General features: G+C 33.1%; 1 protein-coding gene across 2 annotated transcripts in view; it reads left to right on the plus strand.

Annotated features, from left to right (window-relative positions):
* Positions 1-26,749, plus strand: part of PSMD14 (proteasome 26S subunit, non-ATPase 14) — a 90,571-nt gene that overhangs the window by 35,154 nt on the left and 28,668 nt on the right. For both annotated transcript variants that reach the window (XM_082465182.1, XM_082465183.1), the window contains 4 exons: positions 15,380-15,451; positions 15,677-15,796; positions 17,884-17,954; positions 18,950-19,100. In XM_082465182.1, coding sequence (XP_082321308.1) covers positions 15,380-15,451; positions 15,677-15,796; positions 17,884-17,954; positions 18,950-19,100 — 414 coding nt within the window. The remainder of the gene's footprint in view (positions 1-15,379; positions 15,452-15,676; positions 15,797-17,883; positions 17,955-18,949; positions 19,101-26,749) is intronic.

Consider the following 26,749-nt stretch of genomic DNA (forward strand, 5'->3'; position numbering starts at 1 on the left):
TGCTTGGAAAAGTTATACATATTTTTCAATTCTTAGTATAAGGGAAAATTGTATCAAATACATAGCTCTGGCTTCTTTGCCCCCTATACATGCTTTTGTGGTGCTTTTATAGTTTTTCTTGCCTGCCTTCTGGTTTGTAAACATTTTGAGGACAGGGGCCTGTTTACCTTTGTATAACCAGTACATGGCAGTGTGCTCTCAGGTCTGTGGTTGTTGAGTGAATAAATAAAAACATGCATTTTTTGTATATGTGTGTGTAACATTCCATACATGACTTTGCATACTATACTTTAAAAGATGAGCTACTTAGTGAATTATGAATGCTTCCCAAAATAACCAGTTTATTTGTGGCTGACTATATTTTACATGTTTTGTAATTTTAAATACATAAATAGTTGAACAGTATAAAAGGAGAAAGGGCCACCAGTGACTGTAAGAACTTTAAAGTCAAAGCCAGTTGTAGGGTCTGTTGTGCAACAGTTCTGATGCCTTAATGTTCTGTTGTAGGACTTTCGAGGTTCTGCTTGATTCTGGGACCCTATTTCCAGTATAAAAGACAGCATGTTTTAGCCACTGCTAAATGTTTCTAGTTACAGCTTCTGAAGTTTGACTAATCAAACCTCTGTGGATGATGCTTCTTTATAGCAGAGGTAGTTAAACACTGTGCTTGTTCCTCCCTCATTGCTATGGGGCAGAGTGAAAGTCACCCAGAGTGGGAGACAATAGGTCCTTGTTCTGGTAAGACAGATTTCACAAAAATGTCTGAAGTGGTTGGTGCTTATGGCATTTTTTACACACACACATACACACACATTTTCAAGTAGGTGAAAATGTTTCAAAGTGAATATCAAGGGCGGTCTTAAAGAGAAAGAAATGTCACAGCTGGGCATTGTTCACTAGGCCGCCAGCCCCTATGTTCTTTTGATCAGGTGTCTTTTTAACCAAGTAATGGTGTCATCTCCCCTTCTCCCCGACTGTTACCTTGCCTTACCCCACTGCCTGTTCCCCACTGAAATTTTTATATTCTCAAAATATTGGCTCCAGGGTGGCCACTTAGCTTTGCTGTATTGGAGGAGCTAAGTAGGGCTAGGGAAAAAAGTCAGTTTTCAGGGAGGAGGAACTGAGTTTGTCATAATTGGAATGCTTGAAAGAAGGAGACGAGTGAAAAGAAGGAGGAAAAGAATAAAGAATAGGATGTAGGAATATAGCATGTATGATTCCCATTTTTTGACATTCTCAACCATTAAATTTCCCATTATTATCTAAGCCCTTGCTGATCAAGTTTTTAATAAGTGTATTGTTGGTTATAGTTACTTGAGAGCCCAGCTATGTTACAACAGTGGATGAAATTATGTCTCTGTTGTCATGCTGGTAGTTTTTTTATTGATTTATCACAAGGCATAATTTTAAGCATTATAGATTTTCTAATGTTTAGTTCTTACTCTGATAATTTTTTTTTTTTTTTTTTTGGCTGCGTTGGGTCTTCGTTGCTGCACGCGGGCTTCTTCTAGTTGTGGCGAGCGGGGGCTACTCTTCGTTGCGGTGCGTGGGCTTCTCATTGCGGTGTCTTCTCTTATTGCGGAGCACGGGCTCTAGGCGCGCAGGCTTCAGTAGTTGTGGCTCGTGGCTCTAGAGCGCAGGCTCAGTAGTTGTGGTGCTCGGGCTTAGTTGCTCCATGGCATGTGGGATCTTCCTGGACCAGGGATCGAACCCGTATCCCCTGCATTAGCATACTATGCTAATGAAAGAATTAGGGGATTCTTAACCACTGCGCCACCAGGGAAGTCCTCTGATAATATTTTTATTAAAGGAGATACTTCCAAGATTACTCAACGATGAAAGGTGTAGCATATGTATGTTAATTTTTAAAATTGTAATATTTAGAATATTATTTATATAGTTGAGTTTTAAATATCTCTAATGCTCATATGGGAATATTAGTATTTATAAATAAGGCATTTCAAAAGTAAGGCATCATTATTTTAACATTTCTATTCTTATTCTTCTTTCCTTCTTTTTGTCTCTCTTTTTTTTTTTTTTTTTTAAAGAATTAATGTGCCATCTGGAAACCTCTGAGATCATGCTATAAAAGGAATTTTGGCTTTTTGGCAACCAGTCATCAGGATATGCTGTGACTGTGCACCTTATCAGAATAATGAAACTTAATTAGAAAGGTGTTTATCTCATATATGTTCCAAAACATTTTCATAATGGGGATTCTTGTATGGACATTGTGGAAATAAAAAAATTATTACTACTCTATCCCAGGGTTAAGGTGGTTAAGTTATCATCATGAAGTAGTCCTTGGATCTTAAACAGAAATGTAAATCAAAACCCTATGTGGCTAAATGGTTCTGAGCTATTTTTAAACACTATATCCTATATCTTTTTTCAGTGTTAAAATAAGAATACATTTAGTTTATATGTTTTTCAGAGGGGAGAGTTGCAGTATTACCATGCAATTAACTTGCTCTGTTCTTCTCTTCTGGAATAATGTAGTCATTGGAACTGTCAGCCAAAGGACCTTTATTTGGAACTTTTTTTTTTTACTCTAAAAAGTAACAAGTTTTTAAAATTAATTGAGAGAAAACAGCTGAAAGCATGCATTGAAAGGGTTAAGTCGACATGAAAGAATTCATTTCCACTTTAATGACCTAGCCTTGCTGGGTTAGGACTATGGGGAACATGCTTCTGACTTGTACTCCTATTGCCAATTAACACCTCCTATTACAGGTTGCCTCAGCTAGTCATTGAAGCTTAGACAGTAGAAATAGTTTACATGCAGCTTGTTTTTCACACTAGTCGTTTAATACTCACAAAATTAAAGTATTAAAAGGTTGTTTCTTACCTTGCTGGGTAAGAGATAAACAATACAGTGGTAGTTATTTGTGAATGTTTGAATTTGCTTATTTTCTGTTCAGGTTTTTTTTTTCCCCTTCAGGGGTTATTAACTGAGGAAACTGAAGGTGGTGATTTTATCAAATTTTAAATTTTTTGACAGAATTTGTCGAGGGTTATGTTGCATACCATAAATTAAGAATTATTTTCTGTCAGCTTTCCAGTATATTATATGTCTAGGTTTTATTTTGTTTTTAAAAATATAGTCACCTTCATTTGTTAATAAAACTTGTTTTCTCTTTGTTGAAAAATATTTTAACAGACCTCTAAAAATAATTCTATAATGCAGGACCAAATACACACCTTAAAACAGCCATTATAAAAATAAATAAGTCCAGGTAATATTTTAATCCTAGAATAACTTTTTAATAAATTTTGAAATGCTTTATGTCATTTCCTAAGGTAACTTTATATTTTTGGGTTTTTTTGGAGTATTGCAGTTCAGTGATACTACTTATTTTACATTTCTTTTTAAGTGACACTTTGGTTCCTGTTTAATCAGCAGGTACTTTAATAACATTATAAAATTGGCTAAATAATTGATACCAGTTCACACTAAGAGAAAGGTGGAGTAATATAACTAATAGTGTTAACATATTTGTTAAAAGGCCTGAGTAGGTAACACTTTGAGGCATTAGTTTTTATCCTGTTATAATGGCAAATGCCTTTTTTTTTAACACTTAGTCAACAAGGGCTGCCCAAGTAAAAGTCACAGCCTTTTATGCTGGATCAGATTTTAACCTTCTAAATGGGGGGGGGGGGGAACCTACAAAAACACAAAAAAACAACTCATGTCTCATTTAATATTACCACATTTAAAATTTGTGGACCTGGATGATAATTTCTGTTTTACTAAATGTGACAGATAAAACTCGTACAGAGGTAAGTTTGATGCCCTTGTGGGGTCCCTAATAGGTATTATATCACTGGTTAGGTAGATTTTCATGTACGTATAAAGGTCAGTCACACTGCTTGTGCCTATGGCTCACCTATTTTACCCTGCAGTTCTGTTAGATAGCTAACTTATACTCTTAGTCAGTTTAAAGGTGTGGATTCCCCCTACCTCATTTTAAACAAACTTATTTTAAAGAGTCAGACTTACTTAAGTGATTTCAAAGTTGTGCCTATAGGATTTGAGCATTGTGGGTTTATATAGCAAAAGTAATTATTTCAGTTTCTTATTTGTATGAGGGGTATGTGCATTTTAGTTCCATGTTTTTTTACAGAAATATATAACTAAATCATATTCCAGTTTTCAAATTGTTACATTCATTTAAGTTTTAACAGTAGACTATAAAGTTGTAGAACATTCAGATATTTCTTATTTTACTTATTTGTTGTCAGTGATGTGTGTGTGTGCTTTTTGTGAAATACAGACCAATTTTCTTTAGTTTTTTATTTTATTTTTTCTTTTGCTTAATACCACTTTAGTTATAAAAGTACCTTCAATTATTCTCATAGTTGTTTTTAAAGAACCTTGGAGTTTAAGTTACATCATGTTCAATCTTTTAAAAAAAATGACTTTCTGTACTTGTTTATTGTGGTTAGATAGTTGTTATAAGGTCAACAGAGTTAACTTGACTAGTTCAAACACCATGTAAATTGGTAATTTTAGAGCTATGCTGTTGATTAAACATCAGAAACAAACATTTTCTTCATTGTTTATTTTTTAGAATAATAACAGCCAAAGCCAATTTTTGAAATTCAAAAAATATTTGGGCCCAGGTTTTCATTTGATTTATATCACTGTATAGTTTTTTACTTTAGTTTACCCAGCATTTAGCTTAGTTTCTTTTTTTTTTAGTTTCTTAAACATAATAAATTCTCAATAAATGAAAGATATTTGAAAGTAATTCAAATTCTGTACATTTATTCAAATTTTTTTCATCCTGTGAATGGAACACATGTAATTTGTCATTGTATGTGATCACCATATGTCCATTTTAGTTGAATGTAAAATAGACTAACAGTAGTTGATTTAAATCTAACATTAAAGTTTGTATCACTTTCTACTTGTGAAATCTTTTGTTTCTCATTAAAGTCATAGGATTGTAAATATGAGACATGAGGGCAGGGGTAAAGGGACGTGGAAACTTTCTGTGGGTGAGGAATAAAAACCATCCTAAATCTCTTTTCTTGGGTGGCACCTCCCAATCCTGGAAGTCCCTTTCTGTGCCCATTACCACTTCATTACCCTGACTGCTCCTACTCTGTACATTTCTCCTCCTTGAATCCCCTGACTCACATGTTTTTTTTCTTAAGTTATTTAACATTTGATATAGAGCTATACCTCGATATCTTTATTTGCCTAGGGTATAGCCATCTTGCACCTCAAGTATCTTGAAAATTCTTACTTGATATCTCTGCTTCTGTAATGAACTAGTGTCCTACTTTTGTTGTTGTGCATATTTACTCAGTTCTTTAAAATACATTAAAGTAATACTCAAAGAATTTGGTGTGCTTACATATGTACAACCATGATTTAATTATTTGAATAAGGTGATATGTTTGTGAACTGTGCTTGCCTTATTATTTTTCTATCATGTGAATGCTGTGATTAAAAAAAAAAGCCCCAAATGTTGTGTGACTTGTTTCCTACAGTATATTTTAATAAAAAGGCATATTTTTGTTTTCATAGTAGTGTACATACTATGTTATAAGTAAATTCAGTAGTGCCTTTTGGTCTGCCAAGCCCCCTGTGCCCATCTAGACTTCAGAAAATAAAGGGAGGACCAGAAGTGTTCCCCGTTCTTAATGGGCATACTAACTGCTTTTAGGTAGGAAGAGCAGCATCCCAAGACTTATTTCCATTTTCTTTAGTAGGAAATGGCTCCAGGTGGAAGAGGATTCTAAAATTGTAAACAATGGAAAGGAACTAAGCTTCCAGAATAAAAGTGTATTTGGGCATATGAAAAAGGGATGGTATGCTGTAGTGGAAAGGCCACATTGCTAGAAGTCAGAAGTTACATTTCAGTCCTGATGATCTGTGCCAATATGTGTTTCGTCTGCCTTTCCATTTACATTATAAGCTTCTTGAAGCCTTCATTTAACCATGTAGCTGTAGTACTAGGCACATGATAAATACTTAAATATTATTTGGAGCCTGGTCTTGATCTCTGCCTCACATTTGAAAAAATGATAAATTTTTTCAGAGCCTGAAAAAGAAAGTCCAGATTTTCTCTGAGAAGACCATGTGGACCATGGAATGAATTGGAAAACATCAGGTTAAACAAAGATAAACAGATTTTTTCCACTCCAGGATTTTTCGTAGAGCCTCTAATATTCTAACATACAACATAAATTTGGGGGGTAGGGTGGATATTCATTATATTCCAAACTTACTTAACTAGGAGTGAACTCTATGGATGGTATTTTCTTGAAACTCTTTTCCCAAAAATGAGTATTTTAAAAATCTCTGTCACACTGCAGAATAACAAAGAATTGATGAAACTTGGTGATATATTGACTATAAGGACTGAAGGAGAGTAAATGAAAATTTTGCCTAGGTTTGTAGTTTGAGACTCAAGATAATTATAAGTTGGGAAGGTTAGTTTGTAGAGAAACATGGTGAGTTTGATTTTTGAAGATGTTTAATTTGAGATGTCTCCCTTAGGAAATAATATGATTGGTAGTATTACTAAGTGAGGAGGGAACCCTTAAAAAAATATCATCTGATTTAATTAGTCATCAAATATTCGAACCCCTCTGTAACATTTTCCCCAATATGAACCACTTACGTTTGAATAACTCCAGTTACAGGGAACTCATTAACTGGAGCTCTTCTTTAGATAGCTTGGACCAATACAAGATTTTTCTTACATTGAACCCAAATTCAATCTCCCCATAGCTTCATTCCATTAGTCCATAGTTCTACAAACTGTATAGTCTAAATCAGTGGTTCTCAAATTTTAGCAAGCATCAGAATCACCTGGAGGGCTTTCTAAAAACCAGGATTTCTGGGCTCTGCCCCCAGAATTTCTGATTCAGTAGGAATGTGCGTTTATAACAAATTCCCAGTTGGTACTGGTGCATCTGGTTTAGGGACTGCACTTTGAGAGCTATTAGTCTGAACTTTGTCTGACAGCTTTTCATATATTTGAAGATAGTTGTTTTGTACCTTGTCTTTTCCAAGCTTTATAAAGTTCTTTTGAATATTTCCTATATATCATGACTTTAAGTCACTTTTCCATACTTGGTAGCTCAGATTCTGAGAGTGAAGAACGCTGAAGGAGAATCCTTTACATGCAGTCAGGAGCCAACCATAAAAAGACCTCATGGTTCAGTGCTCTAAAATACTTTTGCACTGGTAAATGTTGAAACTTGTGTGGTGTCTTATAGGTTAGTTCCTAATTTACCTCTGTTTGTTATCATGGTCTTCAGGATGGGAGAGGAATCTGCCTCCATGTGAATGTACTTCACAGCCATACTCCTTTTTATTAGCTTTCTTTTTAAATTAAGGGAAGGTTCCTTCAATATTGTAAGTTAAAAATATTCAATATAGCAGCAGGCTAGGGTACTTTCAACTTAAGGTAACATTGCTGATTAAGATGGCTAGAGCCATCTGAGATCTCAGAGAAAGGAGCTTTCAACAATATTTTTAAATTATTGGTTGTTATTTGTTCTTAGGTTTATCTGCATTATTAAAAGAACTATCATGAATATTCTGGTTCAAGCAAACATCTCTGTTTATTTACTTAAATAATTTCTAGGAGTGCAGAAGCGGGTTAAAAAGTTTGTACAGTTGTAAGGCTCTTGATATACATTGCTCAGTTGCTTTTCTGATAGTTTGTACTAATTCACATTTCCACCAGTAGTGCTGAGAGTGTCTCTTTTATCACACCCGCTCCAAAATTGGGCATTGTAAAGCTTGTTTGATAGGAAAACAACAGCAACAACAATGTCTTAATGTGTTAATTGGCATTTCTTAATTAAAGGAGGTCAACTAGTGAGGTTGAATATTTTTCATATTTATTTCATTATTTCTTATGTAATTAGTTGCTTTATATTCTTTGCCCATGTTTCCATTAAGATTTTAGTATTTCGTTAACTTGGGTATTGACTTTTTGTCATAAATGGGGCAACTATTTTTTCAGGTTTTTTTTTTTTCCTTTTAACTTTTTTAGTACAGGTATACCTCGTTTTATTGAGCTTCACTTTATTGTGCTTTGCAGATAATTGTTTTTTTACAAATTGAAGGTTTGTGGCAACCCTGCATCCAGCAAGTCTGTTGGTGCCATTTTTCTAACAGCATTTGCTCACTTTGTGTCTCTGTGTCATGTTTTGGTAATTCTCAATATTTCAAACCCTCCACCAGCAAAAAGATTATGACTCACTGAAGGCTCAGATGATGGTCAGCATTTTTTTAGCACTAAAGTATTTTTAAATTAAGGTATGTACCTTGTTTTTTTAAACATAATGCTATTGCACACTTAGTAGACTACAGTATAGTGTAAACATAACTTTTATATGCACTGAGAAACCAAAAAAATTCATGTGACTTGCATTATTGTAATATTCACTATATTGGAGTGGTCTGGAATTGAACTCATAGTATCTCCAAGGTATGCCTGTATTCAGAAATTTTAGATTATGTTGTCAGTTTTATATATATTTTTTTGTTCAGTTGGGTTTGTACCTAGAATGTATTTCCTCGCCCAGATCAAATTTATTTATTTAGTTATTTATTTATACTGAAATATTATCCATTAGTAAACAGTAACTTTCCATACTCCCCTCCATGCAGCCCCTAGCAGCCATCATTATATTTTCTGTCTTTATGATTTTTGACTGCTCTAAGTACTTCATCATATAAGTGGAATCATACAGTGTTTGTCTTTTTTGATTGCCTATTTGACTTAGCATAGTGTCCTCAAGGTTCATCCATGTTGTAGCATATTGCAGAATTTCCTTCCTTTTTAAGACTGAATAATATTCCATGGTGTATGTGTATACCACATTTTGCTTATCCATTCATCCATTGGTGGACACTTGGGTTGCTTCCACTTTTTAGCTCTTGTGAATAACGTTGCTGTGAACATTGGTGCACAGTCATCTCTTTGAGAACCTGCTTTCATTTCTGGGTGGTTATATACCCAGAAGTTGAATTGCCAGATCTTACAGTATTCTATTTTTAACTTTTTGAGAAACCACTGTACTGTTTTTCACAGTGGCTGTACCATTTTATATTCCCACCAGCAGTGCACGAGGTTTTCCATTTCTTCACATCCTTGCCAATACTTGTTTTCTGTTTTGTTTTGTTTTTTATTAGTAGCCGTACTAATAGGTGTAAGGTGGTATCTCCTTGTAGTTTTGATTTGCATATCTCTAATGATTAGTGATGTTGAGCATCTTTTCATGTGCTTACTGCCCATTTATATATCTTCTTTGGAGAAATGTCTATTCAAATCCTTTGCCTATTTTTAAATCAGGTTTTTGGTTGTTTTAGGAGTTCGCTATGTATTTTGGGTGTATAATTTACAAACATTGTCTTGGCACCCTTGACACTCTTATTAAAAAATCGTTTGACCATATATGCAAGGGTTTATTTCTGAGCTCTGTTCAGTTCCATTGGTCTGTATGTCTGTTTTTATGCCAATACCACATTGTTTTGATTACTGTAGCTTTGTAGTAATTTTGAAATCAGGAAGTCTGAGTCCTCCAGTTTTGTTCTTTTTCAAGATTGTTCGGCTGTTCAGGGTCCCTTGAGATTCCATATGAATTTTAGGATGGGTTTTCTATTTCTGCAAAAGTTGTCATTGAAATTTTGACAGAGATTGCTTTGAATCCGTAGATCACTTTGAGTAGTTTTGACATTTGAACAATATTAAGTCTTCCAGTCCATGAACATGGGGTGTGTTTCCATTTATTTATGTCTTCTTTAATTTCTTGCAGCAATATTTTGTGGTTTTGATTGTACAAGACTTTCATCTTCTTGGTTAATTCCAAGTATTTTATTCTTTTTGATGCTATTGTAAATGAAATTATTTTTGTAATTTCTTTTTCAGATTGTTCATTATTTGTATGTAGAAATGCATGGTTTTTTGAATGTTGCCTTTGTATCCTGCTACTTTACTGAATTCACTTATTAGATCTAATGTCCTTTTTGTGGATTCTTTAGGCTTTTCTTTGTATAAGATCATATCATCTGCAAACAGAGGTAATTTTCCTTTCTAATTTGAGTAAGCCTTTTATTTCTCTTTCTTGCCTAATTGCTCTGGCTAGAACTTCCAGTACTATGTTGGATAGAAGTGGTGAAAGCAGGCATCCTTGCCTTGTTCCCCATCTTAGAGGAAATGCTTTCAGTCTTTCACCAACATGGGATATTATGTTCGCTGTGGATTTTTCATCTATGGCTTTTATTATGTTGAGGTAGTTTTCTTCTATACCTAGTTTGTTGAGTGTTTTTTTCATGAAAGAGTGTTGAATTTTGTCAAATGCTTTTTCTGCATCAATTGAGATGGTCATGTGGTTTTTTTTTTTCCCCTTCATTCTGTTGATGTGGTGTATTACATTGGCCAGTTTTTGTTTGTTGAACCATCCTTGCCTTGCAAGTTTTAATCCCACTCAGTCATGTGTATAGGTAGTCCTTTGAATATGCTACTGAGTTCTGTTTGTTAGTATTTTGTAAGGATTTTTGCATCGATGTTCATAAGAGATACTGGTCTGTCTGTAGTTTTCTTTTCTTGTAGTGTCTTTGGTTTTGGTATCAGGGTAATGCTGGCCTCATAGAATGAATTAGGAGGTGTTCCCTTCACCAATATTTTTATCATGGTTTTGGTTATGATTTGATTTTTTAAAAATGTAAATCATTGGGACTTCCCTGATGGTCCAGTGGTTAAGACTGTATGCTCCCAATGCAGGGGGCCTGGGTTCGATCCCTGGTCAGGGAACTAGATCCCACATGCCACAACTAAGACCTGGTGCAGCCAAATAAATAAATTAATTAATTAAAAAAAATGTAAATCATTGATCTGTCTGGGTAGTGATAATGTGATATGGAGAAACAAATTTAGTTTTAAATGTTTTCCATATTGAACAGTTAAAAAAGAAAAGATAAAATAGAATATGTTCGATTCTATGGTGATAACTTTGAATATAAATGAAATGAAACTTTCTGGAACAATATAATATTCCATCTAGTTTCAAGACAGTTAACCTGAATTTAGTAATACCACTGCAAATGTTATAAAAATTAGCTCCAAAATCAGCTTCAGAGCCAAATGTTTCATTAGTGAACTTGTCCAAATTTAAATTTTAAGACATGGATAATTTAGTATATATACATTTTATTAGAACATAGAAAATGGGAAGTTGTAAAACTTTCCAATTCATTTTATACATCTAGCATAATGATATCAAAACCTGACAAATTTAACAGAAAAAAAGAAAATGCCAGGTCAATCTCACTTACATAAAAATAATATATATAATAATATAAATACAAATTATATATAAATATATTTTAAAATTTAATATAAAAATAGTAAATCAAACTTGAACAATTTATCCTGGAAATAGAAAGGTGATTTAATACTAGGAAATCTATTAATGTAATACATCACTGAAGAAAGGCAAGGTAAGTAAAATATAGTGGCCATTGTGGCTTCTTTTGCAAAAAAGAAATAGTTATGTCACTGACAAATCTCACCAATCCTTTTGTTTTGTTTTAATTCTTATTTGTAAGCAACATATACATGAATTTCCATTTTAAACCCATTATAAAAGGCCTTTAACAAGGGACTTTATCTCATTTATATTTTTTCATTACCAATATATTTGGTCTTACCTTATGTTGTTTGCTATTTTTGTTTTGTTCCCTTCTTTGTTCCCTGTTTTTTATTGTCAGTGTTGTGTTAGCTTTTTCTTCTCCAGAGATTTGGTAAGGTGTATATTCAGTTTTAATGTTTATTGTGGTTATTTTAAATTTGTTCAAAAGACTCTGAAATCCATATTTCTGTAATAGTCTAAGTCAACACTTAAACAGATCTCTTTTTTCCCCTCCTATATGTCAAACAGAGAGTTTTGTATACTTCATTTCTCTCCATCGCCCTATATAGTTATTGGGTGATATCTGTGGTTTTGAACCCTGGTTATTTATGTTATTTAGCTCTCTCTGTTTTTAACTGCTTTCAGTGGTCTTAACAAATTGTTTTATATAATGGCTTTTCCATTTTTAATTTTCTGTTTTTGATTTGTGGGGTCTCAAGTGGATCATTTATTCAAAAAGTTCTTTGAAGGACGATACATGGAATCATATTTTCTGAGCCCTTGTGTATTTAGTAATATATTTGTGGGCCTTCAGACATTTTTTTTAGTGGAGTGTAATGTTTTTGACTCCACAGGGTTTCTCTCTTAAAAGTCTGAAACTTTGTTTCATTGTTTCCTGCCATTTAACGTTGCAAAGAAATCCAAAGTCAACTGAGTTGCATTTTTTCTTCAGGTTATGTAGTTTTTCTATTTGTATGGTTTTAGAAATTTTGCTTTATTCATGTAGTTAAGATTTACCTAAGACTTTACAAGGTATATAACACTTTTCTTCATTGATTATTGCCTGACATTTAGTGATACAAAAGTTGAATTTTTTTTCATTCAGGAAAGTTTTCTTCACCTTTGTCTTTTTGATGCTTTCCATTTCTTATTTTATTCTTAGGATCAACTGTATTTCTTAGCTTACATCTCCTTCCTTTCTCCTCTAGTATTGTATTTTTAATAGTTTTCATCTGTAACTTTTTTACTGTACATTCTAAGACATCTTCAAAAGTTTATGTTCTATATCACTGAATTAAACTTGTCATAGTGTTTTTACCCTTGTTTACTCCAGTGTAACTTTAATTCTTAACTATTTTTCATCTTTTCATCTTGGTCTATCCTCCAACGTTCTATTTCAAAGATAAGAAATCGTCTTGTATTCTCCTGGTGCCAAATAGTTTTCCAGAATTTCGTATATGATTCCTATTTTTAAATGACTTTCCTCTCTTTGAATTATCTGAATGCTATTCCTCAGGAGTGTTTGCTGAAAGGCAATGTATGTAAATTGTCCATAGCTCCACATTTTTCTCAACTCAGGTCATCTTTGATCTACAGCTGTACTGGCTCTTACATAACTGTTTTAGTTCAGTTTCCAAGGTATTTAATGGAGTTTTCTTCACCTTCATTGCCTGGTTGTGTGCTATTCTGAACAGGTGAGCATGATGATAGAAAAGTGATAGCATCTGCTCCAGAGATCCTTAACACATGTCCCATAGACAGTGTTTTACATGAGTTACTCTTTTTTTTTTTCTTTAGGTTGCAGTTCACTGCTACAAATCCTTCTCTACTTCTTGTCAAGTTGTTTTCTGGGAAGTTTATTCTAACTAGATCAAGAAACAGAGTAGTAATAGAGTGAGAAGGGTAACAGGAAATATCACTGGTTACTGTCTCAAAAAACAACAATAGAGAAACCAGCTACATGGTTTTCTGTTAGTATGTTTCTGAACCAGAAGAACATAGTGAGAGAGGAGCTAGCGATCTTTGTACTTACTTGCATATGGCTTGTTCTCTCTCCCAGGGTAACTGGTGGGTATTTTCCCTTCCTGTTCCATTGGCTTGTACTACCTTAACTTGTTCATTCTTTTTTTTTTCAACCAATACTTAGTGAGTTCTATGTGCCGGGCACTTTGTTAGGATAATGCTGAACAAAACAGAGTGTTTCTTCTTTCATTGATGGCAGAAATATTTTCTGAACTTTGTCAGTAATGCATTTTGGTGATGATGTGATGTTTTATTTCCCTATTCTTTTTTTTTTTTTTTCTTATTAAGTATTTCCTGGCAAGTTGAGAAAGGCTGTATTAATAACTGTAGCCTAGATACCAGTTTTAACTTCTTTTGTCATGGGCATTTTTAAAGTTGCTCTGAATCAGGAAATAACTTTTATGAATACAGTGTTCATTATCCTGACCTTAGAGTATTATTTCCCAAAAAACATCTTGTGACAACTAATTTACTATTTCTTCTCTTTTTTTCTTAAACTTTCTTAATTAGATGAATAAAATTATCATATCAACAAAATTATCTTGTTTTATGTGGTGACCTCAACGAATGTTTTGGCATGATAACACTTTAGCTTACCTTAGAATTTTCATATCTATTTGAAAGGCAAGCAGTAAAGCTGCATTAGGTGATAATAATGATAATAATGAAGAATTCGGTTCTTTTTAAAATATGTTATCTGACATGTATTTTTAAACATAAAATTTGAAGGATTTTATTTTTCTCACCACTTTGTATATAAGGAAATAGAGGTTATTTTTGTATGTGATGCTTATATTTAGAGAAAACTTATTCTAGAACTTTTTATACTCAGTGCTTCCAGTAAGTATTATGAGCTTTTAAACAAAACAAAACCAAAAAAATCACAGAACTTGGGATATAAACAGACAAGAAGCACAAAGTACACACAGACCTATAAGTGTGAAATGTAATGAGTAAAGCAATTTTTTAATTTTAGTAATAAGCAAATCCATAAAAGCAAGATAGAATATTGACTTACAATTTAGATAGCTAACATGTTCATTCTGTAATTGTAATAGAGTTATTGTTAAGGAAAGGGAACTTTAAGCAAAACAGGACCTGGCAATTAAAAGTCACATCTCATTTTAGTTTCCCAGACTGCTCAGTATTAAAAAACAAGAAGTTTTCTATATGCACTGACTGGGGCAGAATTAAATTTATAAGACTGTAGTCATCTTGAGGGTAAGGACTATATGTAAATTACTTTGTGTAGCAAAATGTTACAGTAAAAAGTGGTTTGGTGCTTTTGATGAAGAAGGTAGAATCCTTAGGGAGAAACATAGTATCTTCTTAGGCTGTAATAAGATTAATAGTAATATTTGTTTTAAAGGTAGTTGTCAGGATTTGGAAGTATTTTCATGTTAGCTACACCAGTCTCAACCAGTTTGTTCACATCTGGGGCAGTTGTGTTAAATTTGATGTTGTATAGGGGAGGGGAACAACTTCATCAGGTGAAGTGCAGAGCATGTTCACAGCTCTTTAACCTAGGGATTAGAAGTCTTCTCCGCCCCTCGCCCCCCCATACCTAAGTTTCTGCAGAGATCCCATAGCCCTAATCTACATGCTGTCTTTAGCTGAAAATCAGGCTCAGAGAATTTACTGTTTGTGTTGGTCCTTCAGTTAATCAGTTTACATTCACATTGGGGTAAGAAACATAGCTAATTGGTGCATTATAGTTATTTTGTAGTGGAGGTAAATTAGCATCCCTGAAAGATTCAAGCATTGTGTCCATTGGACACTTACCTGAGTACTAAGTTTGATGTTTTCTACAGGTTTGATATTTACAAGTTTGTTCTGATTGTTTGTGTTGTAGCTGAATACTTAACATGTTTCCCCTAAACTCTTTAAAAAAATCATGTTTAAATAACTTGTAACTTTAATTTTAAACTCATAAGTTCTTTGTATTTATAATGATTTGTGTGCTTGTTCCTAGGGGCCACCTACAGATGCTCCTGCAGTGGACACAGCAGAACAAGTCTATATCTCTTCCCTGGCACTGTTAAAAGTAAGTGTTGAATGGAGTTACTTGCTTTAGAGAGTTCAGCTGCTTTCTCTCTTTTACTTTGGAATATTTTTCACGTTAACCCTCTCACACATAAGCCGTTGTTTTAGGTGCATGTATAAAATAGAGTGTTTTATTTCCACTGAAACACAATTAAGTTATTAATTAAAAAAAGGGGGGGGTCCAAAGATCTCAAAGCTTTGTGTCTATATATCTTCCTCTTTACAGATGTTAAAACATGGTCGTGCTGGGGTTCCAATGGAAGTTATGGGTCTGATGCTTGGAGAATTTGTTGATGATTACACCGTCAGAGTGATTGACGTGTTTGCTATGCCACAGTCAGGAACAGTGAGTACTTTTATGGTTGCCTGATGCAAGTAAACGTATTACTTTTCTCTTTTCTTTTCCTGTGCAAAATAACTCTCATCATATTGTAATTTTCTCTTCCTGATAGAAAAATTCATTATAAGATTAATGATAGAAACTTTTAGACTGCATTGAATCAAATCATTGATCTTTTAAATGCATTATGAATTCCCTGTAGATCCACAAATTGAGTGATGCTAACATTTAATCCCTTTACTTGTTCTTTCAGCTTTAACTAGCATAGTGTACTGGATTTATAAGTTAGTTACCTTAAAATAGTAGGATACTAGTTTGATTAGTTTGAACACATGGTTCAAAAGATTTCAGAGACACTCTTAATTAGAGTTTCAACTCACCTACATTATCTAGTCCTCATGTTTTGTTTTTATTGTTTTGAAATATCGCCCTTTTTAAAATGTTCTGTATATGGTGATAAATGACTCTTAAGCTTTTCCTATTCAAAATGTTAAGTTTAAAAAAAACCAAAAAACCATGACAAACTTTAGTTCTTTTTGCCTTTTTGCATGGTAATTTGTTAATAGACGAACCATACTGCATACACATTTTGAAAGTCCTCTACTTTAATGCATTTAGAATGCATTGTTCTTTGTGGGAATTTTTTGTTTTGTTTTGCTGTTTTGTTTAATGCATTGGACTTGTAGATAGGTGTGTATTTAGATTTTTTTTTAATGGCCAAAAAACAATAACCATTTACTTACCTTCCAAAAAATAACACATATATCCTTCTCATCTGCTTGCCTAAGAAAATATAATACGTATATTTGTCTGATGAATGTCCTTACGTGGATATCCATTATAGTAAAGGGTTCTTAAGTTTTAATATCCTTTATTTCCTTGTACTACAAGTGCTTGTTTGACAATATAAAATAGAATATTTGATTCCCCATGTTCATTCTGTGTAGTAGAGTTGGAAAATTTTTCTTCTAGCCCAAGAGTTAGCAGACTTTTTCTGTAAAGACATATGTCTCTGTCTCATATTCTTGTTTTGTTGTTGTTGTTTTTTTAACCACCCTTTAAAAATGTTAAAAAACATTCTTAGCCTGTAGGCAGTAGATTGTGTACCCCTGTTCTTGAGGATGCACTCTCAATTAGAATTCAAAATACTGTTTATTTTGGTGGGAAGAAGTGCTTATGTTAACTGGTTTGTTTAAGTAGATTAGACTTAAATTCCTCATGTTAGAGGAAGACCTTGAGGGAGCTATAATGGCAGTGATCTATCACTGGAGAGATAGTATGAATGCCTTTAATTCTTCCATGTCCTAAAATTTTCTTTTGGTTGAACTAGCAAAATAATGCAGCATTTAAAAGACTTGGTTGCACATTGCCTCTTGTGGGGAATATTTTGAGAATGCTGTTATATTTGAGGTAATATTCAAATGTATATATATTCCCCTCCAATTGCCTAATCTACCAAGTAGTCCTAACTAAAGCACTGAACATCCTCCCCTCCTAACTCAGCCAACCAAAAAAACAAATAAAAATAACTCTGGGAAACTATTATTTTCCTTCCTCAAGGTGTTTACATTACTGAAGAAAAAAAAAAAACCGACTTGAACTGCTGATTATTATAATAGCAGAATAGTTGTAGAACTTTGTATGAGATGGAAGAGGCCTAGTGCTTATCAGTTATCAGAGGATGATGTTAGGAAGTATGCTGGCCTAGACCGATCTAACCACAAAATAGTTGGTTCACTTATTTGGTATTTCTGGTGTGTGTATATATACACACACACATTAGTCATGGCCATAAACTCTTTTAAAGGAGCCTAAAAATTATCTTAACTCATTAGCTAACAGCAGTATGGTACTTGGCAATTTTTTTGTTTTCTTGGTACTTGGCAATTTAAAAAGTTTTATTGATGTATGGTTTATAATTGAATGACATGAGTAGGTGTCAAATATGGGTATCAAAACCTATTAAATTATTTTGGTATCCCAAAATAATATACACAGGTTTTTAGGCAGTAGCTTTTTGTTCGTTTACCTTGTAATATAAATTTTTTCTCATTGTTATAGAAGCTAATCATTTTCCTTTCTTTCTAAATCAGGGTGTCAGTGTGGAGGCAGTCGATCCAGTGTTCCAAGCCAAGATGTTGGATATGTTGAAGCAGACAGGAAGGTAGGTATTTCAAATGATCATATAATGGAATGATGGGAAATATTTTCAGAAATGTATCTCAGAATTTTACATGTTCGTGAATATCATTCTTAGGGAAAAAAAAGCCACGTAATTAATGTAAAAGTATCACTGTCAGTGCTCTGCACCACCTATCTAGTATCTCTTTCCTCTAGAATCATAGAAATTTGCCAGTTAGAAAACTGCCTCATGTTAAAATTCTCAACTGTTACATAGTAAATTTGGACTGTAGCTTCCCACCGTTTAGCATATGGAGTTACTCTCTAGTCACTTATAATTGAAAGAGCTTGTATGTTCCAAAATTTGAGAGTTGCAGCTAAATAAAATTCTGAATATTTAATTATATTTGTAGTCATATTGAGTTTTAAAGACAGGGAAAGTAGAATCCAAATATTGTTCAAGTTTTTTACCCCAGATTAAATCTCTCAATAGTTGTCATTCTCTTGCTCAAATTCTTCTACTGTGGAAAAAACTTCAAAATTAATGTTAGCAAAAGGCTCAGCAGCTGAGCAGAACAGTGCAAATTGGTTTTTGACTGAGTTCCTAGTTCTACTGCTGGTTTAATTGATATTTAATCCTTTCACAACAGTGGATCCTGGTGTCCATTGTTAAAAATGTACTCTGCCTGGAAAATCCAACTCCCAGAGCTAAGGAGTTAAAGAGTAGATATTTACTTGAATGCTGAAAGGGTAAAAACTGGCTCTGAGAAAGTGTGGTAACAAGGTGAAAAACTGAAAGCCTTATCTACCACTGCTAATGTGCATCTCTTAATGATAGCACTCCTTTGTCACACTTTTTCGTTTCCATGTTTTCTGGATAATATGGTGTATGATTTCAGTGTTTCTAATGGTGCTTTTTCACACCTGTGTGTTTTTCATCTCTTCTTAATTTATACCCCGTTAGTGTGTTGTTTCTTTTCATATCATAAATGTATTACTTGTTCTGTTCTGAACAGCTGAACGCCCTCTTTGTTTCAGGCCTGAGATGGTTGTTGGTTGGTATCACAGTCACCCTGGCTTTGGTTGTTGGCTTTCTGGTGTGGATATCAACACTCAGCAGAGCTTTGAAGCCTTGTCGGAGAGAGCTGTGGCAGTGGTTGTGGATCCCATTCAGAGTGTAAAAGGAAAGGTAGAGTGGATTCTATCTTTATTAGCATCTCCTGCCACATTCTGTTTACAGATACATTACATAAAAATCTGTTTTGTTTAAAGCATGATCCTTAATTACACAAAAAACCAACCAAACAAAAAACTGTACAAGATAATAAATGTGTCTTGGTATTATTATTAGCAATTTACCTATTTAGAGATTTGTTTCTACTTTAATGAGTCTAATTATAAATGTTTATCTTTAATTTTTTTTTTATTTCATAGATTTAGGAATGTTAAATCATACTGAAAGCCTTCTATACACATTTTATTAATATTTTAATAAACATTGCTCTACCTTCTTTTATTTTAAAATGGTGAATTTGGGATCGGCACAACATTTAAAAAATCTAAAGAGCTCTGTTTGCAGACATTGTGCAGGACATATTCTGCAGGTTGTAGGTTCCAAATATTTTAGACAGTGAAAACTTGCCCCAAACACTTGGTGTCAACCGTTTGCATTTTTGGAGTGAGGACACAGATGAATGATTAGATATGCTAAATGATTCTGAAAAGAGATTAACTTGCAAAGCATATTGGGTTATAGTTGTTCTTTGTTGAAATCTTTTGTCCTTGTTTAGTTCTTTTTTCCTCCTTTTTTTTCTTTTTTCTTTCTTTCTTTCTTTCTTTTTTTTTTTTTCTTTCTTTCTTTCTAGCCCCATATGCCATTTTCCTATTTCCTGCCTCATGACAGCAGGGAGCAGCTCTATTATCACCTTCACAGAGCTGTCTGCAAATGTGAGAGGCAATTCGATTTTGCTCAACCACAGGGAGAGTGGATTAGAAAAACTACAGAACATACAGAAATTGGCTAGGTGGTTACTGCTTTAAAATACTGCTGAGGTGTCTTGTTTGAGCATGTACGTCCATTGTAGTGTAGAATAATTGTTAAAATAAAATCACAGTACATTTATGGAATCCTTTTTATGCAGCTTTTACAAATAATTTTTGGAGCCCTTAAAAATAAATATTAGCTTGCTATCTATCAGACCTGGAGTTTGATAGTATTGCAGATTACATTTACATCTGCTCACCAGCTCAAACTAAATATGGCTGTTTAAACATGGAGTTTTTATCTGTCATGAATTTGAACACTTTCTGACATTATATTATTATGATGAATAAAAATTGAGGTCTTTTCTAAATCATGATCCTATTAGATGCGATTTAGCTCTTTAGAGGCAGAAACTAGCCACAAAAACAATAATAGAAACTGATATACTAGGCAGTTCTGAATGCATAACTTCTGAGGCTTGCTATATAATGACACTTCAATTTATTTACTTTCTTTTTTACTAAGTGTATTGTTATTTAACTGATATAGATAAAAGGAGTTGAAAATCTTTGACTTTTGTTAGTTTTATGAATTAAAGTACAGTATAATATTTAAGTTTAATTCTCTGATAATTAAGATACCTTATAAAAAAGTAAACAATAAGTAACTCATTTAAGTAATAATTATTATTTTAGAAACATAATAGAATTATCTGATTAAATTCCCACGCCACAATATATACTACTAATGATTGAAGCTTAATTTTAAACATAATTAGAACTCTGTTTTGTAGTTTTGGTGTGACTTTTTATGATACTTAACTCATGTGATGGTGGCTGCTTTGAAAAGGAAAATATAAACTTAAATACAATGAAAGAAAGCATTTTCAAAATAGAATGTAAATAAATGAATATGTATTTTGGTTATCTTGTTTATAGTATTTTAAATGGCAGTTTTAGTTTCCAAACCTAGTTTAGGTATTATATAACTGTGGAGTTTGCATTGTTTGTTTCTAATTAACCATGATTCAAAGAATGCATTTCATTAAAAAATATACTTGTATCACATGACTCTGTTGTCATGTGGTAAAATGTAGTATTTAAAAATATATCTCAAAAATTACTTCAGGAAATTACATGTATCACTGTCTAGTTTTATAAGTCATGAAAAAAATTTTTTGGAAAAAATTTAGTATAAGCATCTATCACTGATGATTTGCATCACTTGTTGTACCTAACGAGATTTATACAATTATATCACCTCAAATAAGGATCCATTTTTTTGTCAATAATGTAACTTCATTTATAAGGTGTCTGAGTTTGGTTATAATTTATAGTTCTTTCAGTGTCTCAAAACTGAATTAAATTAAATGTTAGTAAATCCATGGCTAGAGTGTTCTAGTTAAATCATTATACTTAAGAATATAAACTTACAAGAAAATGAAGAATAACATAGGACTCTCCCGTCCCCTTCCCTGCACATGATTTATCAAAGCTGTCAAAATATTTAGTAAGGCAATGATTAGATCAAGAGTTAAATGACAATCTCTATATAAAGGATTTAAGTGGGTGTCTGTTCTTTTAATACCTCTTTCCTGTATATTTTTATATTTTCATGTTTGTAAGTCCCAGTATTATCTCTGTTTTTTTGAGTGATTAGGTAAAAATGGATTCTTTGTTTGTAATCTCAGTTGATTCAAACTGTTTGGTTTCCTTTTATAGTGACTTGACTGTATCTTTATGGAATTATTGCTGTGTGCCAGGTATTATGGCAATAATCATTTGAACTTGTCTCATTTATTCTTTTCGGTAATTCTGGGAATAGGTTCTATTATTCCATTTGTCAATGAAAGGGTATAAAAATTTAGGGTCAAAAAGATTACTTTGCCCAAAATCATACAATTAAGTATTAAGCAGCAGAACAAGGATACAAATCTAGGTCTATAAAATTTCAGAACTCAAGCTGTTTACTGGCTCTTTAATATTAGACAGTTATGAACAATGTAATTAGAATAACTCAGGAATGGAAAATGAGTACCAAAGTCATTGCAGGGCCTTTTCTTATTTACGTGTGTAGATGTCATTCCCTTCAACACAAGTCAAGAGGAAGGAGCTGCACATTTTCTCAGAGTTCTCGAGAGTTCTGTGTACTATTTTTAGTAGGTATTATATATTAATTGGTTTTCTCATATAGTATTTTTCTATTAATTAAAAACAGCTTAGACAGACTCATGTCTGTCAGCTTTTGTGACATCCCTAGGACCAAACATTGAGACCAACATAAAAAATAAAATGTACTATATGATAAAGAATCCATATCACTCTGTATATCACATAATCCTGGAAATGTTTAAAAATGATACAGGTGAAAAATCAATGATAATAACATTTGTAATTTAAATGGAGTGTAAGCTTATAGAAATTACCAGTGAACTCCACTCAAAACTTACCAGTGAAATAGTTTTTAAGATTCTGTTTTAGTTTACTTGTAAAGAAAACACGTATTAAAATATTTTAAACTTCAGTTCTCAAGTGGCATGGTGGCAACCTCTTGCTTAATGTTTTGTTATCCTGTATATTCAGCCTACAACTGGACTTAATCCAGCAACAAATTTAGAAGTAAATTCAACTTGTAATATGACTATACTTCTTCATTAGGGCAAAAAGAACAGTCACTTTGTGCAAAGACAGAAAACTGGCCTACAACTATGACTACTTTTGAGAACTAATTTTCTTGTCAGGATTCCTGTTAGTAAAATGTTCACGTGTTACCTGCTAACTCCAAACAATCTTTGTGTCTGTTCTCTATTTTGAAAACAAAACAATCACTAAAAACCCTTTATCCCAAATAAATCTTCACACCGGCTGGACTTTCTTGAAGATTTTTTATTTACTTTGATTGGAAATATTCAATGGGCTTCTGAAAATGTGGTGTTTAGTTTCAGATCAGCTCATCATCAGGTATTTCTTAAGTACAGCTGATATGCCTGTATGCTAATGATTTGGGGATACAAATTAAATAAAAAATGGTCTTAGTCTTTTTGAGAAGATAAGTCATATACATTTAGTGTCACTAGTGAGCCAGATAACATTCTGCTAGTTATGTGCTGGTAATCCTGCACTGCATACTGATATAATACAAATTATACTGATACTGCTTTGTTTCTGTAACTAAGTATTAAATTGGTTGCTAGTGACAAATAATTCAACAAATACTTATTTAGAACCTTTATGTGTCAATATGCAATAAAATAGTACTTGTATAGCAAACATAGTAAATGCAGATTAAAAGTAGGCAGAAATCAGTGTAGACTGCACAAAGTAAATGAAGCTTGGACTGAATTTTAAGGACATCACTCTGTTATTGTTGTCTTTTAATCAGCGTTTTACAGAAAAGGTAGGACTCTGAAGAGTAACTACAAATATAGGAGGAAAGAATTAGGGAATGAATGTTATAGGAGCTTACCTTTTATTTTCAGATATCTAGAAGGTCATGTCTTTTTCAAGGTAAGGGGGAAAATATTTTACTTACCCAAGAAATTTTGTATTCGAAAGTTTTAAGATGGTGGAGATTTTAAACTACTCCACTAATAGTTTTGTTTTAACATTTTCTTATTGTTATTAAAAATTATATACCATAAAGGCTGGGCATAAAGTAAAGAGCACAGACTTTGGGATCAGGCCTGTATTAGAATCCAATTTTTATCTCTTCTTTATAGCATGACCTTGAGCAACTTACCTAATCTTCTTGAACTTCGGTTTTCTCATCTATAAAACAGGGATTTTAGTAACTATCTCATAGTATTATATTATGAATATTATGAAGTGATATATATAATCATTACAGTGCACATGCATATAGAAGGTGTGCAATAAATATCACTTTATTATTCTGAAGATTAAAATAATTGATACTTAACAGGAAAAACAACTAGCATATTTTAAAAAATAGAATGTGAGTATTTCTGAAAATGTTGTTAAGAAACAAGTCTATAAATTAATTACTAACTTGCTCACTTTAGGAAGATGAAGGTAATAATTACAAAAGAAATGAAAACTTTCCCGTTTATATTTTGTACGTTCAGACTAATTTAGGAATACTCTTCTGATTCAGCTGATTTTTTTATTGAGCACTTACTATTTTTCCAACATAATTCTTTGGGGCATGCTGATGAAAAAGAAAATGAATATATTACTTTAAAATTCTGGCCTTTGAAGTGATTGATGTGATTAAAACCATTTTGTGTTTCATTCACCTGTCTGTATGTTGTCTCTCTCACAAGATTGGAGTTTCTTTTAAGGGAGAAATGTTTCCATATCTTGGAATTGATGCAGTGTCTGCAAAAAGTAATTTTTTAAAAATAAATGTTTATAAGGTAAAATCAGGAATGAATGTGTCACTGGTCAGCTGTTACCAATTCAGACTTTTAGAAAGAAAACTGCAGCTAATTTTGTGAGGTTTAGTAAGTAATTTGTATACATTAGCGGTGATCACTTATTAAATGAGTGAAACATGAGATTGACAAGGTCAGTGAGCCAGTTTGTTCATAGACATTAACCTTGATGAATCCGAACCTTGTGTAATCAGAGCTAGAGTTCAAGTTTATCATGTCATTTGTCTTCCAAAGGGTAGTGGAAGATATTTAGAATAGCTGTCATTCATAAGATTTTCTGTTAATCAGTATCCCATAAAGGTTAATTGGGGCTGAATAATTCTGATCTCAAATTGTATACATACACATACCTTTCCTTTGCCTAGTTTTTCAGACTGAAAGAGAAAAATAGAAAATAGGACACATAAAAATTCTATTTCCGTTCCTAATATAGCTCTGGGAGCATACTCACCCAACTCTTGGAACAAGGTTAGTTACTATATTATCTTCTGTTTGCGTCCTGTTTTTTACTCCTAGTATCAATTTGAAGTTTTATAACACTCTTAGACATAATCTGTGAGGATGTCTAAGAAAATATTTTAGGTGCTAATATGCATGTACTATTCCTGATAGACTTAATAGTTTATAACATTAATTTAGCTGATATAATCAGAAATTGTCAGCTAAGAATTTTAAAGCGATTTTATGTTTAAAATTCTAAGAAGCATAAATCTGATATAGAACTAACAGTTCTTAGTTTTGTTCTTTTAATTTAGAGCTTCTGTATTAGTAATATAATTTCTGAGCGAATTTATTATTGTTTAGTAATTGCTATACATTTGAGTGATAGACATCTGCTTCAAATTAGTTTGAATTCAGCTGTTTCTGTAAAGATATAGGAAAACCTTTAAAACAATGTCCCATTATCTATAAGAATATTATTTATTGACCCTTTTGCCTCTTGAATGCTTTTCTTTCCCCAATCTAATGATCCCTGGTCATTCATTCAACAGACATTTATTGATCATTACTGTGTGCCAGGCATACAATGGACACACAGGAGAGTAAGATCTCCTCCCTGTCCTTAATGCCAGTGTTGTACCGGAAAATGGGAACTATGACTTTGTATAAAAGGCCTTTGCGTAGCCCATGTATATTAATTGTTTAAGATCATATTCAAATGATTTGACATTAACCCTTGTTGATCGTGAGGATGTTTCTGGGCCTGGGACTTCGTTTTGGCGGGTTTAGTCTGTTGTTACCACTGTAATTTCCTGAAGAAGGTAGAATTGATTATGGTGGTAAATTTTCTTTTAAGTCATAGTTGATTATTATTCTAATAATCAGTAATTATTCTTAGACTACTAGTAAGCTTTTCAGTAGGTGCCCACTGCCACTTTTTACATTCCAAATAGCTTTTCTGTATGCAGTTTTTATTCCTAATTAAAAACAAGTCAGTGCTTTGTGATATTTGAGTGTTTCATGAATTCAAAACTGAGCGGTGATAAGGAAATGGGAAGTATATATTTTGTAAAGCTAGTGATTAGATTTTTATAGGTAATGAATTTGTGGGGGCATTCAATGGTAAAACTTTATATAAAACAGGTACCAAAGGGACTTCACTGTCTGCCTAGAGGTTAAGACTCCGTGCTTCCACTGCAGGGGGTGTGGGTTAGATCCCTGGTCAGGGAACTAAGATCCCATATGCAGCGCAGTGTGGCCCAAAAAAACCCCCAAAAAACATAACCAAAACTGCTTTCTTGGAGCTTTTCATTTTAATAGATATTTATTCTGCACCATATTAGGTGCCCCAGGTACTCTGCTGGGGAATGGATATTCAGTGGTGAATAAAACACAAACCTTGCTGTGAAGTAACTGAATCTAAGAGTGATCTTTTCTTGCTTTTGTGTTAGGATAGCTGTTACATCAAATAGCTTGGTGATGAAGAGTACTGGCTTTGGCATGCTGTGTGTGTACAAATGATAGTGGTGTCACTTACTGGTTGTCATCTCATTTAATTTATTCAAGTCCTCGGAACCTCAGTTTCCTTATCCATAAATTGAGAATATTAATACCTACCTCTTGGTTGTTGAGTATTAGACAATATAATTTCTATATGATATTTTAACAAGCCCAATAAAAATATGTAAAAGTCATACATAGCAAAGTAACTGACCTTTGCATATTTTTCCTACGAAAATGACTATATTTTTTGAGAGATGGCAGTCTGAAGGATATATTTGTATTTTTCTTTGAAGGTAATGTTAAAGCACAAGAAATGTATGTAAGTCTTTTATTTCCCTTAGCCCCTCCTTACTGCCTTTCTAACATGGGTGAGCCCTAGCCCTTAGTCTCTAGAGCCTTTTATTCCTTTACTTTATGTGGGACTGTCAATAAGCATACCAATTGTGTTGCTTTCGTTTGTCTACTAGAGGGGAATCTGAAGTCACTTGCTCATTTTGTGTTGGCTGACAGGGTAGCC

This window comes from Balaenoptera physalus, assembly GCF_965194825.1.
Source record: "Balaenoptera physalus genome assembly, chromosome: 6".
NCBI lineage: Eukaryota > Metazoa > Chordata > Mammalia > Artiodactyla > Balaenopteridae > Balaenoptera > Balaenoptera physalus.